This window comes from Oryzias melastigma, linkage group LG5 (assembly GCF_002922805.2).
Source record: "Oryzias melastigma strain HK-1 linkage group LG5, ASM292280v2, whole genome shotgun sequence".
Classification (NCBI taxonomy): Eukaryota; Metazoa; Chordata; class Actinopteri; order Beloniformes; family Adrianichthyidae; genus Oryzias; species Oryzias melastigma.
The window spans coordinates 35820423-35834758 of record NC_050516.1 but is presented as its reverse complement, the minus strand read 5'-3'; the positions used below and the strand labels follow the sequence as shown (position 1 = coordinate 35834758).

The window sequence follows — 14336 nt, the reverse complement described above, 5'->3', positions numbered from 1 at the left end:
AAGAGAAATGAAAGAGACATGAAACAGACGATAATGAGATCTCTTCTAGAGCTAATCCTTCTCAGATGTGTCTCATCAGCGTCTCAAATTTGTCTCATCCTTTTCTCTTTAATCCTCCTTTAAAACAGTTCAGACAATTGAGATCAGAGCGAGACTATTATGAGATCTCTTTTGTTTCTCTCATTTAATTCTTACTCAAAACGCTTATCTCAATTCAAGCTCATTTGTCTCGTTGATGTCTGTTCTCATCTTTGCTTAACTCTTGCTCCTAAGGGTCCCTCAGGAGGAAGAGTTAAGACGGAAATGATCACAGAATGATACAAAGATGGATGCTCAAACTGATCTCAAACTGATCTCAAACTGATCTCAGGAGACGAGCTGGAGCCACATTTGAGCAACAGATTTTCCAATAGGTGTAGACAATCGTTAATGAATCTAACTAAACATGTTAATAAACTTTGTTTGGCTTATTGTGCTAATAAACGTCTCACTGATGTCCTATAAACACATGATTGTTTATTCATGTGTTATTGAAGCTTGTTAAGGAATCTTATCATGAATTGTAACCTAAACATAAGAGAATATCTCAAAACACAAACTCCAAATTCACCACATTAAAGTCACAGATGGTGTTTCATGAGATTAAAACATTCTAGAGAATCCAAGGGACAAACGATTCACCTATTTTGTGAACTCCCAGGTTGCTGGAGCCTATCCCAGCTACTGATAGGTGAGGGGAGGGACACTCTGGACAGGTTGCAGGTACATCGTACAGCAGGGTGTCAAACTATATCACAAAGGGGGAAATTCCAAAACACACGAGAGGTTCAGGCTGAAGAGGACACGCATCAATTGAACCGATAAAAAAACGAAACTGTTAAAACTTTAAAATCCTAACTTTTTAAACAGAAGTATGTATACAAACGGACAGGAATATTATTTATTTCAGCAGCCTTTGTTTGTGAGTAAACAGGTCATGTTTCTGCTGCAGCGGGTAAACACTGCAGGAGGGATTGTGGTCCACTCCTCCTCACAGATCTCCTCTACATCCGTCGGGTTTCTGGACTGTTGAGAAACTTGGTGAAGGTTTTAGGGTACAGAGGGGAAAGTTTGAGAATGAGAGGACGTTAATCATTGTGTATGAGGAGGATATGTTCACATGTGTCCTTCGTTTATGTCATTAGTGATAAACTAGTTTAATCTTAATCTCTGTAAAGACTTTATTTCATATGATTTATTACAGCGGTACAAGTGTCTCCTGTGTGTTAGAATTATGAGTTTTTGTCGACATTCTACATCCCTTTACTCATTTTTTGCTATTATTATTTTTTTTTCTTTCTTAGTTATTTTCTACTTTGTTGTTTTTAGGTCCAAATGTCTTTACAGACGACTGCAGATCACAGTTTATTCAGCAAAAACAACAAGTTATAGTTAATCATTTACAAGTTTGTACTTTATTGGAAACAATTTTCAAGATTCAAATATTAGGTGACATTAAAATTAAATAAATAAAAATACATCTTTTCAATTCGGATTTTTAAGGTAAACATGTCCCTCCACTCGATGGAAAAGCAAATAAAAGAACTCAAACTTAACTTGTTCCATTGATCAGAGGAGAAAACGAGCTGCTGGTTTATGACCCGATCCGTCTGTTAGAGCAACATAATCATTCAGAAAACATTTAAATATATAAACATTCGTTTTTACAAACATCACAAGCAGGCGTCAGAATATTTCTATAAAATACATCTGCAGAGTTTGTGACGTCACCAGCTTGTAGCTTCAGAGTGAACACGCTTCAGCCGGTGGAAGAGCGTCCTCTTTCCTCTTACGTCTCCGTGGTCGTGAACACGCCAGCCTCCCACCGCAGAGCTCGCTGGTTTTTATGGCGAGCGACTCTGGTGGACTCGATGACCTGAAATCAGACGCACAAACAAGAAAGATCAGAGACGGGCTGTGAGTCTGAGGCGACGAGAACAGCTGTGATGGTTTTAACGTTCCTGTAGCGTTTTCATGGTGGAGGACAGATGAATCATTTAAGCTTAAACTGCATTTCTGAGTGTGAATCAGCAGCAGATGAAGAAAGGCTGTTCTGTTGTGAAGTAGAAACTTAAAGGAACGGGTCAAAGTCTCCATGCTCAGCTACTTTCTTCTGCAGACAGATCCATGAACGTCTTTGTTTTCTGAGCTGGAACCTGGATCAGAACCGGACGTCTGGATAACTCAGAACATGCTGCCGTATTTACTGTACCAGTGACGTTAGGTTGGAGGTGTAAAGGAAGGGAGGGAGTGGAAACAGAGGCATGATGGGAAAAAGTGGAGGTTAATTCTGCACCAATAGCTTTGCCCACAACTCAGAGGTGAATTTCTACAGAATTTCTGCCGCTCTGCAGAAACTATGTCCTAGAAAAATACACAGATTTTTAGATTTTAGCTAAAACCTTCATTATCATAATTAAAAGACCACTAAGAAGGCTTTGAAAACAGACCAGAATATCATCGGAGTGGATCTTTAAAAGATCAGCAACACCGTTTGGAGTTTTCAGTCAAGAACCGGATTTAGATCCTTTAAAACAGGAGTGAAAAACTCATTCAGACGGGGGGGGGGCAAACTCCAAAACACACCTGAGGTCGCGGGACGAACAGGATAAACATTTATTGAACACTCTAAAACTATATTTTAAAACTTTAAAACCTTAACTTAACATTATTACGAGCTAGATATATAGCATTAGCTGTGATAATACTAGTGTGAATGCTGGAGGCTTAATTTGTCTGCTGAAGATACTGAAACTGATAGCTGAAAATGTTGAAGCTGATAGCCGGCTAAAATATTAGCTAAATGCCAAATCAGCTTAAAAAGCTAAAAAAAAGAATTGGTTAGCTAAAACAGCTAGCATGTAAATAAAAAAATGGCTACACTTTAAAATAGTTAAAAAAAATCTTAGCAAAAAGCAAAATAGTCCATAAAGCTGCAGAATTTCAATGTAAAACTTTAAAACTGTAACTTTTTAACATAATTCTGAATAATAAAAAGGCAGGAATATTATTCCAGAATAAATCAACTTAAACCTTAAATAACTTTTAATATTTTACTCTCCATAAAAATATATTTTTGTCAAAATTATACAAGTTAGAAATAAGTACAAGATACCAATAATAAGAATAAAATAAAATGATCTGGAGGGCCGGATCCGGCCCCTGGGCCTTGACTTTGACACGTGTCCTTCAGAGTAAAGAATAAAACAGAATACGACCTCCATTCCTACCTTGTTGTTGATGTTGTCGACCAGCAGGATTCCTCCGTACTGAAACACAGATCACAGCAGCTGCTGCTCTTCATTCCTTATAGACTATGAAGAAGAAGCTGAACAACAAAACATGCGCCGACACTCACGGAGCTTTCTTCCAGCTCGGCCTGATGCTCCTCCAAGTCCTGAACGGGAATCTCGGTCAGACTCGGAGGACGCCGCGGGAGCCTGGAGGAGGGTGTCCGAGGATGAGGAGCGTCGACATGGCCAGACGAAGAATTCAAATTCACTTCTTTTTCTGAAAAGATAAAAAAGTGAATTTCTCTTGAATAACAAATGAATAATTAAATGTTTCTGCAATGTCTGTTATAGTTGTTAATATATTATATAAGTTATATGTTCTGTGTGTCCACACTTCTTTGATGATAGTTTTGTGTTTGGTTTGTGATATTTCGACTTCATGGGTAAAACTTGGATCTGGTCATCAGTAAAGTCCTTAGCAACAGTTGCTAGCGTCGTTAGCTCCTGTCGTTTCACAGAAGATATGTCTTAGTAGTACAAAGACATTCACAAATGTTCAATAAACTTCTTCAGTAAACATCAATAAAGGACCAACGCGATAGAGAGAGGACACAAAAACTTATTTTTGGCACAAATGGGACCCCGTACGGCCCAGATATTGAGATCCCTGCTCTACAGGGAACCCGCCCCTCCTCTGCATCCTCCCCACTCTCACGTCCATCCTCAGGTCCTCCTCCTCTCCCTCCTCTTCGGTCTTCCTCCGTCATGCTTTGATTCATTTACACCAGCACACATTTCATCAGAATATTTGTGTCGTTGGAGTTCATTTCCCTCCAGCTGTTCTGCCGTCTGACGACAGAAATGTTAATGTCTGCACACGCACAACGGCGGCGAGAGATGAACACAAACATTCAGAATAAAGATTCTGAGCTACAGACCGAGACAGACGCAGATTTAGAGCCAAACTAAGAGAACTGTCATTTAAGAAAAGTACTTTAGAGGAAGTATTATCATTGGGAACATGCTGAGGAAAAGTTTTTGTTGAGAAGCTTCAGGAGTGACGTTGGCCCAGCATGTTTAAACTCAGACCTTTGAGGGAGTGGGCGGAGCCATCAGATGACACGGCACCAGATTTATCTTTAGTAAATGATAAACACATAAAAAGACAAACCAACAAATGAATGTCATTTTTCTTCATGTATTTTTAATCACAGTAATTATTAAATCGACCTTCAGCAGCTGTTGTCACCAGAGATTTTCAAAATAAAAGAAAAAGCATTGTAGCTTCATGCTGATGTGTTTCCGTCTTTGACATGCAGTCAGTAAATGAATTACTGTCCTTCATGTTGATTTAACATCTCTTATTAAGATTTAGAGAATCTGAAACTAAAGGTTGGTAAGAGTGCACGGTGGGACCAGAATAAATGGAGATTTTTTACAAATGAGTTTTTTTAGCCTTTTCTTGTGTTTTCACCAAAGTTAAATATTATAGTTTATCTGGATTCCTGCCACCAAAATAATGAAGTTTCATTCAATAATCCAACACAAGAAGGTGATTGACGCGTTCCATCTGCTTGAGTCACTTTAGCCGTTTTTCTCCTTCAAAATGTGCTGGAGCTAAAGCCCCATCAGCTGTCACGCACCACAGTCTGTGAAATGTGTTCTCTGCATTTGACCCCTCCCCTGGGGGAGGGGTGAGCTGCAGACACAGCCGCGTTCAGCAACCGTTTGATGGCTGAACCCCCCCAATCCAACCCCTTAATGCTGAGTGTCAAACAGGGAGGCACTGGGTCCATTTTCAGAGTCTTTGGTCTGACTCGGCCTGGATTTGAACTCATGACCTTACAGTGTCAGGGCGGACACTCTTCCACAAGGCCACGGTCCTGGTAATTATCGTGTTGTTGAAAAATTACCGTTTGTTAAAGATTTTGTGTTTAAGCGTCACCGGCGACGCCTCAGGAGTTAAAGGGTTAAATCGATGGTGTCAAACTCATTTTGGTTTGGGGGCCGCATCCAACCCGTCTGATCTCAAGTGGGCCGGACCAGTGACATAATAGCAATATAACCTTTGTTTAACTTGTTATCTGTAGCTTTGTTTTTGACTTAGTAGGAAAAAAATGCCCCAAACAACCCAATAGTTTAATCACTTATTATTACACTTTCATTCACAGAGTTCAATGTATTTCAAATAAAATGGATTTCACTTACAAAAAAAAGGTTTAATTCATTTTATACAGACTGAATATTTTATATCTGACATTAAATTAATCCTGATGGTAAACTCAAGAGGGGCTACGGAGCAACGGAGAGGTCAGACACGCCCCCACCTGAGAGCAGATTCCAGCCGAGCCCACCTGAAGTCCAGCTGGATCAAACTTCTCCATAAAACCTTTTTATTATTCCTCACAAACACAACAAGGAAAGTTTAAGAGGAAAAAAAAGAATTCCAGGAAAAATGTCAAATGGACAGCAGATCTCTCAGGAGAGAAATTCTTATTTTTTGGGCTGGAAGCTGAAGCCACATGCAAACTGAAGAACTATTACTGTCTGTATGACACACATGAAAGGTCACATCATGGAGCTGTGAGGTCGTCGTGTTCCTCTACCAGCACAAACTGTTCATATGAGGCCCAAATAAGGAATCTGGGAATTTCACCTGGAATTTTTTTTGTATTTTCATTCAAAAATGTGTTGATTAGTTTGTTGACTAAATTTATTCTTGTAGTTTTTATGAAATTACACCTAAAACTTTCATTCTATGTCGTAAAAACAGTTTGTTAATCATTTTTGGGGTTTCCACAGTAAAATGAATCCCATTTCCAGACGGAATTTTCTGTTTTTGCCTGATTTTACGTCTGATGTGTGAATAGAACATGAAAAAATGACTAAATAAAGGTAGAGTCACAGAGAGGTTGTGCTGATTAAAATGATACCAAATAAACATGTTAAAGTGAAACTACAGAAGTTTTAGGCCCTATAGGTTCCAGAGGGTTAAACTTGCAAACATTTTGGCGTTAACCCTTTCTCTCCCCACACTCGCCATGGTTTGGCCTTCATCCTGTTTATTTCTTGATCTCTTGAGTTTCCTTTGCTCCCCCTAGTGGTAGAATTGTGCGTCGTGGTCATTTCTTTAAAGAACCATAACTCGCCACAGGACTGGACTAGAAAACTTGCTTTGTTTTTTGAAAATTCTTATATATTTCTTTCTTCATAACTGGGCCGGGTTAAACCATCTGGTGGGCCGGATACGGCCCGTGGGCCGTATGTTTGACACCCCTGGGTTAAATGGTATTACTGTGAAAGCATTAGGATGGGAATTCTGCAGTTTCTGACAAAAAGACTCTAAACAAACTCCACCCCAGTCAGCAAGGCCAAGTGGGCCCCAAATGGGTTTGTCTGCAGTTTCTGTGGTGGCCCCACCTGTGTTTGCCTACACGGGTTTAGGTCAGTACTCAGCAGTGGGCTAGGTAGCATAGCAGGCCATCCGCCCGGTGGACAGTGTAGCTAGCTCAGCTGCACAGGGGCCAGCAGGGCAAGCGGCGTCGCCGCCCAGGCTGCTGGTCACTGGGCGGCGGAGCCAATGTGGGCAAACACAAGTGGGCCAACCACAGAAACTGCAGACAAACCCAATCAGGGCCCACATTTTCTCCCCACTTTTAAAGAAATGGGCCCCACTTGGCCTTGCTGGCTGAGACATTTGCAAACAGTTTTCCTAACTACAATGACTGTTGTTGATTTTAAACTAGGAACCAGAGCGACACGAACAACAGTCAGAGAATCCAGACATTTGGATCTGGGGCTCGAGGAGAAACCGCTGAGGAGGACATACCCTTGTTTGGTTGGGGGTAGAACAGCCTGACCGCCATCATGTTTGCCTTTTCCACCAGAGACGCCGGAGACAGGAGTGGTCGGCTGATCCCCTTCCTGGACTCCCTCATCTCTTTCAGTTCTTGCTCCCGTTTCAGAACCTCCTGGATCTCTTTCTTGATCAAATCTAGTGCTGGTTCCCTTGATTGTGAGCTGGCATAATCCAGTTTTTGTGGTTCCCAGCGAGTTGTCGACTTTCGGGATGAAAATGGAGAGAAACGGGGAGAAGGTAAAAAAGAAGAGGCAGAGTCCTCTTGAAAACGTGGTGAGTTCTGAACATCAGAGTCCCCTTCAGAATGGAGGGAAGCAGCAACGTTTGTTTGATAGAACTTTAACTCTTGGTGATGACGATGTGGACAGCAAGGAGATGGGAAAATGTCTCCTGTTCCAGATCCCATCAGAGGCTTCTCTTCAGTCCGGATGTCATCAGCGTTTGTCTTCAAAGGACTGACTTGTCCTGGAGTTTCAAGGAGCTGAAGATCCTTCGCCTCCAGGTTCTGCAGGTGAATCTCTTGATTTGGGATTATTCCACCAGGAAGTGTCTCTTTGTTTGTTCCGGAGGTAAGAAGGGATAGCGGGGGTTTCATTGTAGCTTCAGTCACCTCTCCTTCACTTTTGCTCTCCAGGTCACAAGAGCGTTGCAGGCTCTCTTCATGTTCCTCTGGTGTTCTGATCTCCTCTTCAGTGGGACTTTCATGGACACTTAAGAATTGATTAGTTGTTTTGTCTTGCCTGAACAGTTCAGCATTCCTTGCACAGCTCCCATTCTCTGGTTTGGATGTCTGCTCTCGGTTCCTCTCGAGATCATCAGTGGTGGGACTGATTTTCTTGGTTCTCTGATCCTCCTCTCCATGTGGTGGAGAAACATGAGTTCTGGACTTCGGCGTAGAAACCCGCCTGAGCTTTGTGGACCAATCAGGGCTGAAGAGAGCCTTCAACTGCTCCTCCTCCATGTTCAGAAAGAGCTTCCTGACAGTCTTGAAGTTGCTCTGATACTTCTCCGTGGTCTCTGGCTGGTTGGGGTGAGAGGGTTTTGTCCTGGAGCTGACTGGACCGTGCGGTTCTGTCTCTGTGTTTGTGGACCGGGTCAGGTTTACCTCGCGGTGTGACGTCTGGGCTAGCATGTTTCTTGGCGCCTGGCTGCGAATAATTTCTTTGCGGAGCTGCTTTTCGTCTGTCTTGCAGATCCCGTTCATGTTGTTGTGTGGATCTATCTTGTACTGGGAATCGTCTTGGTCCACAGAAAACAGAGTTTGGGGTTTTTTGGCGCTGTTGTAAGCCTGTAGTTTGAATCCAGTCTCCTCCTTCAGTGTGGCCAGGTAAGCCTGCCGCTGAGACGACAGCATCCATGATTCGTTCTCCTTGGCTTCTGGACTCGTGGGGTCCTCTACAAACGAGTAGAAGCCACACCGAGGGCTTGACGGGCTGCTGGGGCTTTTCAAGCTACTGGAACTGCTAAGACTCAGTGGATCAGAATCATCTGAGCTCCCATTTTGTAAAATGTGAACAGGGCTGGTCTGAACCGGTATGTCCTGGAGACTCCCCCTCTGAGACGAAGAGTCCACCACAGAGGAGTTACTGCTGGAGATGCTGTCATTCAGAGCAGAGACCGTCATCGTCTGAAGGTCTGAGGGTCTCAGGATGGGGGACAGAGGTTTCAGGGTCCACCTCTTTGGGGTGCTGGCCATGGCTGCAGAGCGGGATTCAGTCTGAGCGGGAAGACGAGGGAAATGAGGATGAATCCTAGAAACTGATGATGTCCAGATGAGGATTTACTTTGAGATTCTGAAACAACACAGAGGAGGTAATATTACTATGACAACACGAGAGACATCCAAAATGCTGCAGATAGTCACTGTGGAGGGAGAAGAGAAACATCCAGATTATTACGTCTGAAACAAGAGGAATCGAGAATTGAGGGGAGAGTGGGCAACATGTAAACAAGAGGAGACGGCAGAAATAAACAAGATGACTTATTATTAGTCTTAGTAGAAGCAGACATAGTCGTGATGGCAGAAACATCCATCCATCTATCCATCCATCATAATGATGATAATTTTTATTTATATAGCACTTTTTAAGATCTAAATCATAAAGTGCTTCATAGTAAAACAAAAAATATAAAAACTGAATTAATAAAAGGTCATTTTAAAAAGATGTGCCTTTAGCTGCTTTTTGAAAGAAAACAGTGAGTCAACAGATCTGAGGCTGAAGGGAGTTCCAGAGAGATGGAGCCACTGCTGCAAAGACTCTGTCACCTTTAGTTTTTAACCGTGTTCTTTTAACCACCAGCAGGCCTTGGTCACATGATCTCAGGGACCTGCTGGGAGCGTACGGCTGCACCAGGTCCTTATGTAGACCGGAGCTTGTTATTAACTGATCTGTAAGTTTAAACCAGGATCTTGAACTGCACTCTGTATTCGATGGGGAGCCAGTGCAGTTTGATTAACAACATGAGAAAACTTGGAGGATTTAGTTAAAAGCCTTGCAGCAGCGTTCTGGACAACCTGAAGCCGTTCCAGAGATTTTTTACTGAGACATGTGAAGATGGAGTTCCAATAATTAAGACGGGAGGAAATAAAAGCATGAATGAGCATCTCCATCTCAGAACGTGATACAACTGGACTCAGTTTAGCAATGTTTTTGAAATGATAACAACAAGAACGAACAAGTGAACCGATGTGAGAGTCGGGAGATAAAACTGGGTCTAAAGTTACTCCAAGGTTTCTGACAGAGGGCCTGACAAAAGAGGCAAGTGGACCGAGCCACTGGACTATCTGGGGGTGGTTGTCAGGAGCACAAACGAGGACCTCAGTTTTGGTTTCATTCAGTTGGAGAAAGTTGTTGTTCATCCAACTCTTGACCGAATCCAGACACCTGGGTAAAATCTGTATCTTAAAAACATCCTGTGGTTTAAAAAACACATAAAGCTGAATGTCATCAGCATAAAAGTGTCACTAAAAGAGCTTAAAATGTGCTGCAAAGGCAGCAGAGATAAAATAAACAGTAAAGGTCCCAAAACAGAGCCTTGTGGCACACCGGAAGAGATGGATACAGAGGAGGATTTAAACTTAACGGATTCATGGAAAAGGATCTACCAGTAAGATATGAGAACCAGTCTGAAGCGGATCCAAATACTCCAACCCAGTTTTTCAGCCTGTCCAGGAGGACGTGATGGTCGACGGTGTCGACGGCTGCGGTTCAGTCCAGCAGCAGAAGAACGGAGCAGTTTCCTGCATCAGGATGTCATTGGTGACTCTGTTCCAGTGGAGTGAGATCCGTGAAGACCTGACTGAAGCTGATCGAGAACGCTGCGTCTGTCTAAAGCAGCTGTAAGTCGTTCAGCAACCTTTTCTAAGATCTTTGAAATAAATGAAAGATTAGAGATAAGTCTGTAACTGCTCGGGAGGGTGGGGTCAATCCATCAAGGAGACATCCATTCATGTCTCCCATTTTGGTAAATGTTGTATTCTTATATTTACCAACTTTAATGAAAACCCAAAGTGTTTAACAGTCCCAGTCCCGTTCACACTCCGACGGTGTCTCTGCGCCTGAACTCTGGCGCCAAGCTCCACCCACCAGAGTTAAGGTGGGGTTCAGTGGAAGGCGGGAACCAAACCTGCAATCTTCCACTCAGAGTTCATCCACCGAACCTCAGCCAAACATTTTAAAATAAACGCTTAAAAATATCAAAGAAGTTTAAAAAGTGATTCCGTTGAATGAAGTTCAATCCAGAGAAATGTGCGGCGCTGCAGCTTAAATACAGTTGATGTTTTAGAAGAGACTTTTAGCATTAAATGGAATTATTTACTTTTGGAGAAATCATTTAAATCTTTCTTTTTTTCTTTTAAGCATAAATTAAGTAATGACTAACTTTCCAATTTGAACCACAAACTTTTAGAGAACTTCCAAAAAGCTGAAACAGCTGAAGCTCATCTTAAAACAAGAGTTATTGTCAAAGGAAATAAAAAGTTTTTACACTCAAAAACAAGGAAAACAACAAACATTTGTTAAATATTTGGGGTCATAAATGTAAAAACGGTCTTTCTAAATGTGAATTAAACTTAATATCAAAGCCATTAATGTCAGCAGCTGTGAGATCTGTGAACAGCGTCTGCAGCCCAGAAGATTCAGATGTTTGAGTTTCTAGTTTAAAAACCAAAAGTCAAAGATCTACAGGATTCTGATTCTAAATGATTAAAGTTCATCAATCCCTCATCACCTTTTCTTTTAATTGTCTTATGGATGAAGAATATTTACCGCATGTACTATAAACACCAAACTGGATCTTAAGTTTTAGTGTTACGAAATTACAAATTGTTTGGCTGCAACCTCTAACAAATTTAGCAGATACTTTTTAAAATTGTCACCATAAACAGCAGCATTAATTCAGTGTGAGCCTTTTATTCTGGAGGTCTTTTACTATTTCTCTTTGGATCTTTATCAGAAGGAAAACTTGGACGTACCTGAAGTTTTTCTGCGTTTTCCTGATTCTTGATAAAAATTACCTCATAAAGCAGAAACACGAGCTCGGTCACAAAGACGCAGGTTTGATGGAAACGTAACGGCACAAGTCGATCCCCAGAGACGAAGCTGCAGCTCTGAGATAAGCCGTTACTCCTTCAGCTGCTGCAGCTGATAAGGCCTGAGCTGTTCTACAGCAGTCTAACCGATCTACACACGACCAAGATCAGGAACCTGTCATCATGTCCGTGCTCCAAAGGCTCTAGAAACGGAACCTAATGCTCGACTTTGGATTTAAGGATTGGAAAGTTGAACCATCAAACGTCACCATGAGAGAATGTGGGACTTTAGTTTGACTTCTCCTCCATTGACTCTCATTTGGTGTTTCTCTTTCAGTAAAACACAGAAATATGTGGTTTCTGGTTGAAGAATTTGGTTTGGAAAGAAAATAAGTTAAATGTGACATAAGAAACATTCTACGGGTGTTAATATTATTCATCCGTTTTCTTCCGCTCATCCATGACCGGGTCGTGGGGGCAGCAGTACAAGCAAAGATACCCAGACTTCCCTCTGCCCGGCCACTTCCTCCAGCTCCTCTGGGGGGACGACCTCGAGGTGTTCCCAGACCAGTCGAAAGACAGTCTCTCCAGCGTGACCTGGGTCTTCCCAGGAGCCCCGGAAGGGCATGTCCCACGCCTTTTTGTAGGTGTCCAAAAGGCATCCAGATAATGCTAGTGTGAATGCTGATAGCTGAAGATGCTAAAATTGATAGTTTGCTAAAATATTAGCTAATCTTCAAAGAACCCTAAGAAAAACTGTCCAAATCGCTAGCCTGTGACTGAAATATTACCTAAACTCCATCCACACAAAAAAACTGAAAAAAAATGTTTAAATCAACTAAAACAGTTAGCATGTAACTAAAATATTGGCTAAACTCTATAACAGCCTAAAAAAATTGCCTAAATTAGCCAAAACCCGCTAGCATGTAGCTGAAATATTAGCTAAACCGTGTGAGCGCTGCGCCTCTTTACCTCTAAGAACAGTCATTTATAAACCTTCCGTCTGCTGATCTGTAGATCGTTGACTTATAATCGTTGACGTATAAAGAAGCAAAGTTTGGACCAGAACTCCAAAACTTGAGTGGATTTTGTCATTTATAGACTCAGCAGATTCTTCTGTGAGTTATTGAAGGAAAATCTGCTGCAACATATAAAACAAAAATCAAATGTTTCTGGAATCTAAATGTAATAAAAATATTTATTTGGTCCATTTAAACAGAAGTAACATTTTCAGGTGTTCACATGATTACTTTAACTGTCAGGTAACAACAAACAACCCTATTATCTATTCATGTTCACGGGTCAATCTCAAAGTCGGATAAACACAATAATAAATTGTTTTATTTGTTTCAAAACAGTCACACTGTGCACAGATCACTCAGAGACGACGGCGAGGGAACAGTCCGATCACTTCCTGGTTGTTAGAAAGGGGATTCTGGGAACCGGATCAGCCGAACCCGGACCGGTCCAAACACAAAAACAGTCCAGACACTTGATGCTCCTCAGCCTTTGCTTTTCGCTTTGCTGTGTTTGGTTCTGCTGCTCGGAGCTGGAAGTGACGGCAGAGCTCCCAGTTTCTTGGTTTTGGCTTTTCTTACTTTGTCCTTGATGGCCTGGATGTCCAGCTTTGCTTCTGCGGAGGCTGATCATGAGGACAGCAGAGCGGTTAGCCGGGATGCTACATCAGGTCCCCAAACTACACATTTGGCCCCGCCCCCACACAGACCCACGTAGAACGTGACTTTTTATTCTACAGTCTGAACTTTGATGGGAGAGAATGTTTGTTGGTTTAATAGTGATTTGCTTTTTCTGTATATTTATTATTTTTCTTCTGGAAGGTTTTGGACTTCCATGAGTCTTCAGCTCTACTAAAATTTTCAACTCTTTCAATGCTAGCTTTTTGACTTTCAGCAGTTTCTAAGGATTTTTTGGCTATTTGGGGGCTTAACTAATATTATAGCCACAGGCTAATGGGATTTTTTTTCAGTTTTTGGGCTAATTTGGAGTTTAGCTAGTATTTTATGCTAGATGTTTTGGCTAATTTTGGATTTCATTCCGTTTTTTTTGGGAGGGGGGGTATTTGGAGTTTAGCTAATATTTCAGCATGTTGCTGTTTAGCTATTTCAACTAAATTAGACATTTTACTATTTTTTTTTTTTTTGCTAAGTTGGAATTTAGCTTATATTTTAGCTACATGCTAGCTGTTTTGGCTAATTTAGGCTTTTTTTAGTTTTTTAGACTAATTTTGAGTTTAGCTAATATTTTAGCCTAATGCTAGCTGTGTGTTTGGCTAAATTAGAGATTTTACTAGTTTTTTTGTGGCTAATGAGGCATCTAGCTAATATTTTAACTACATGCTAGCTGTTTTTAGCTAATTTGGATTTTATCCGTTTTTCAGGCTAATGTGGCATTTGCTAATATTTTAGCTAGCTACCAACTTCAGCGTTTCAGCCATTAGCCTCAGTGTTTTTAGCTATTAATTTCAGCATCTTCAGCTGCCATATTCAGGTTACAGCATTCACACCAGCATTATCACAGGTAATGCTGTATATGTAGCTTTTAAATGTTTTAGATTTATTTTTTATAGGAAGATTCCAGAAATGATTTTATTTTAAATTTGGCTATGTTTGGGTTTCTGAAGAACTATAAATGTTTGTATTTAGTCTGTGATTGT

At 41.3% G+C, this 14336-nt stretch overlaps 2 protein-coding genes across 4 annotated transcripts in view; both read right to left on the bottom strand.

Moving 5' to 3' along the window:
- Window positions 1–1325: 1325 nt before the first annotated feature.
- On the bottom strand, window positions 1326–11999 carry misp (mitotic spindle positioning). 3 transcript variants are annotated; one of them, XR_004947957.1, is made up of 6 exons: window positions 11606–11999; window positions 7102–8924; window positions 3398–3549; window positions 3270–3308; window positions 1771–1915; window positions 1326–1649 (listed from the first exon to the last, which is right to left on the bottom strand). XR_004947957.1 is itself a non-coding variant. In XM_024271237.2 (5 exons), exons 2-5 carry the CDS (start codon window positions 8825–8827, stop codon window positions 1829–1831), a joined length of 2004 nt encoding a protein of 667 aa, XP_024127005.1. In that variant the 5' UTR covers window positions 8828–8924; window positions 11606–11999; the 3' UTR covers window positions 1326–1828. The 3 variants fall into 3 exon arrangements, 2 of the variants coding, with proteins under 2 accessions (XP_024127005.1, XP_024127007.1); XM_024271237.2 differs by having other exon boundaries at window positions 1326–1915; XM_024271239.2 differs by having other exon boundaries at window positions 1326–1915; window positions 11648–11999.
- Window positions 12000–12846: 847 nt separating this feature from the next.
- Window positions 12847–14336, bottom strand: part of krr1 (KRR1 small subunit processome component homolog) — an 11711-nt gene continuing 10221 nt past the window's right edge. Inside the window, exon 10 of the mRNA XM_024269409.2 lies at window positions 12847–13304. Within this exon, the coding sequence (XP_024125177.1) occupies window positions 13165–13304 (140 nt within the window). The 3' untranslated portion in view covers window positions 12847–13164. The remainder of the gene's footprint in view (window positions 13305–14336) is intronic.

Bases quoted from the DNA above. Each gene is read 5' to 3' on its own strand.
- misp (XM_024271237.2), bottom strand. From the start codon at position 8,827: ATGGCCAGCACCCCAAAGAGGTGGACCCTGAAACCTCTGTCCCCCATC. The intron at 3,309-3,397 runs GTGAGTGTCGGC...TCTGTGTTTCAG, and splicing joins CCGAGCTGGAAGAAAGCTCC to TACGGAGGAATCCTGCTGGT. The intron at 1,916-3,269 runs GTAGGAATGGAG...GTCTGATTTCAG, and splicing joins TCGACAACATCAACAACAAG to GTCATCGAGTCCACCAGAGT.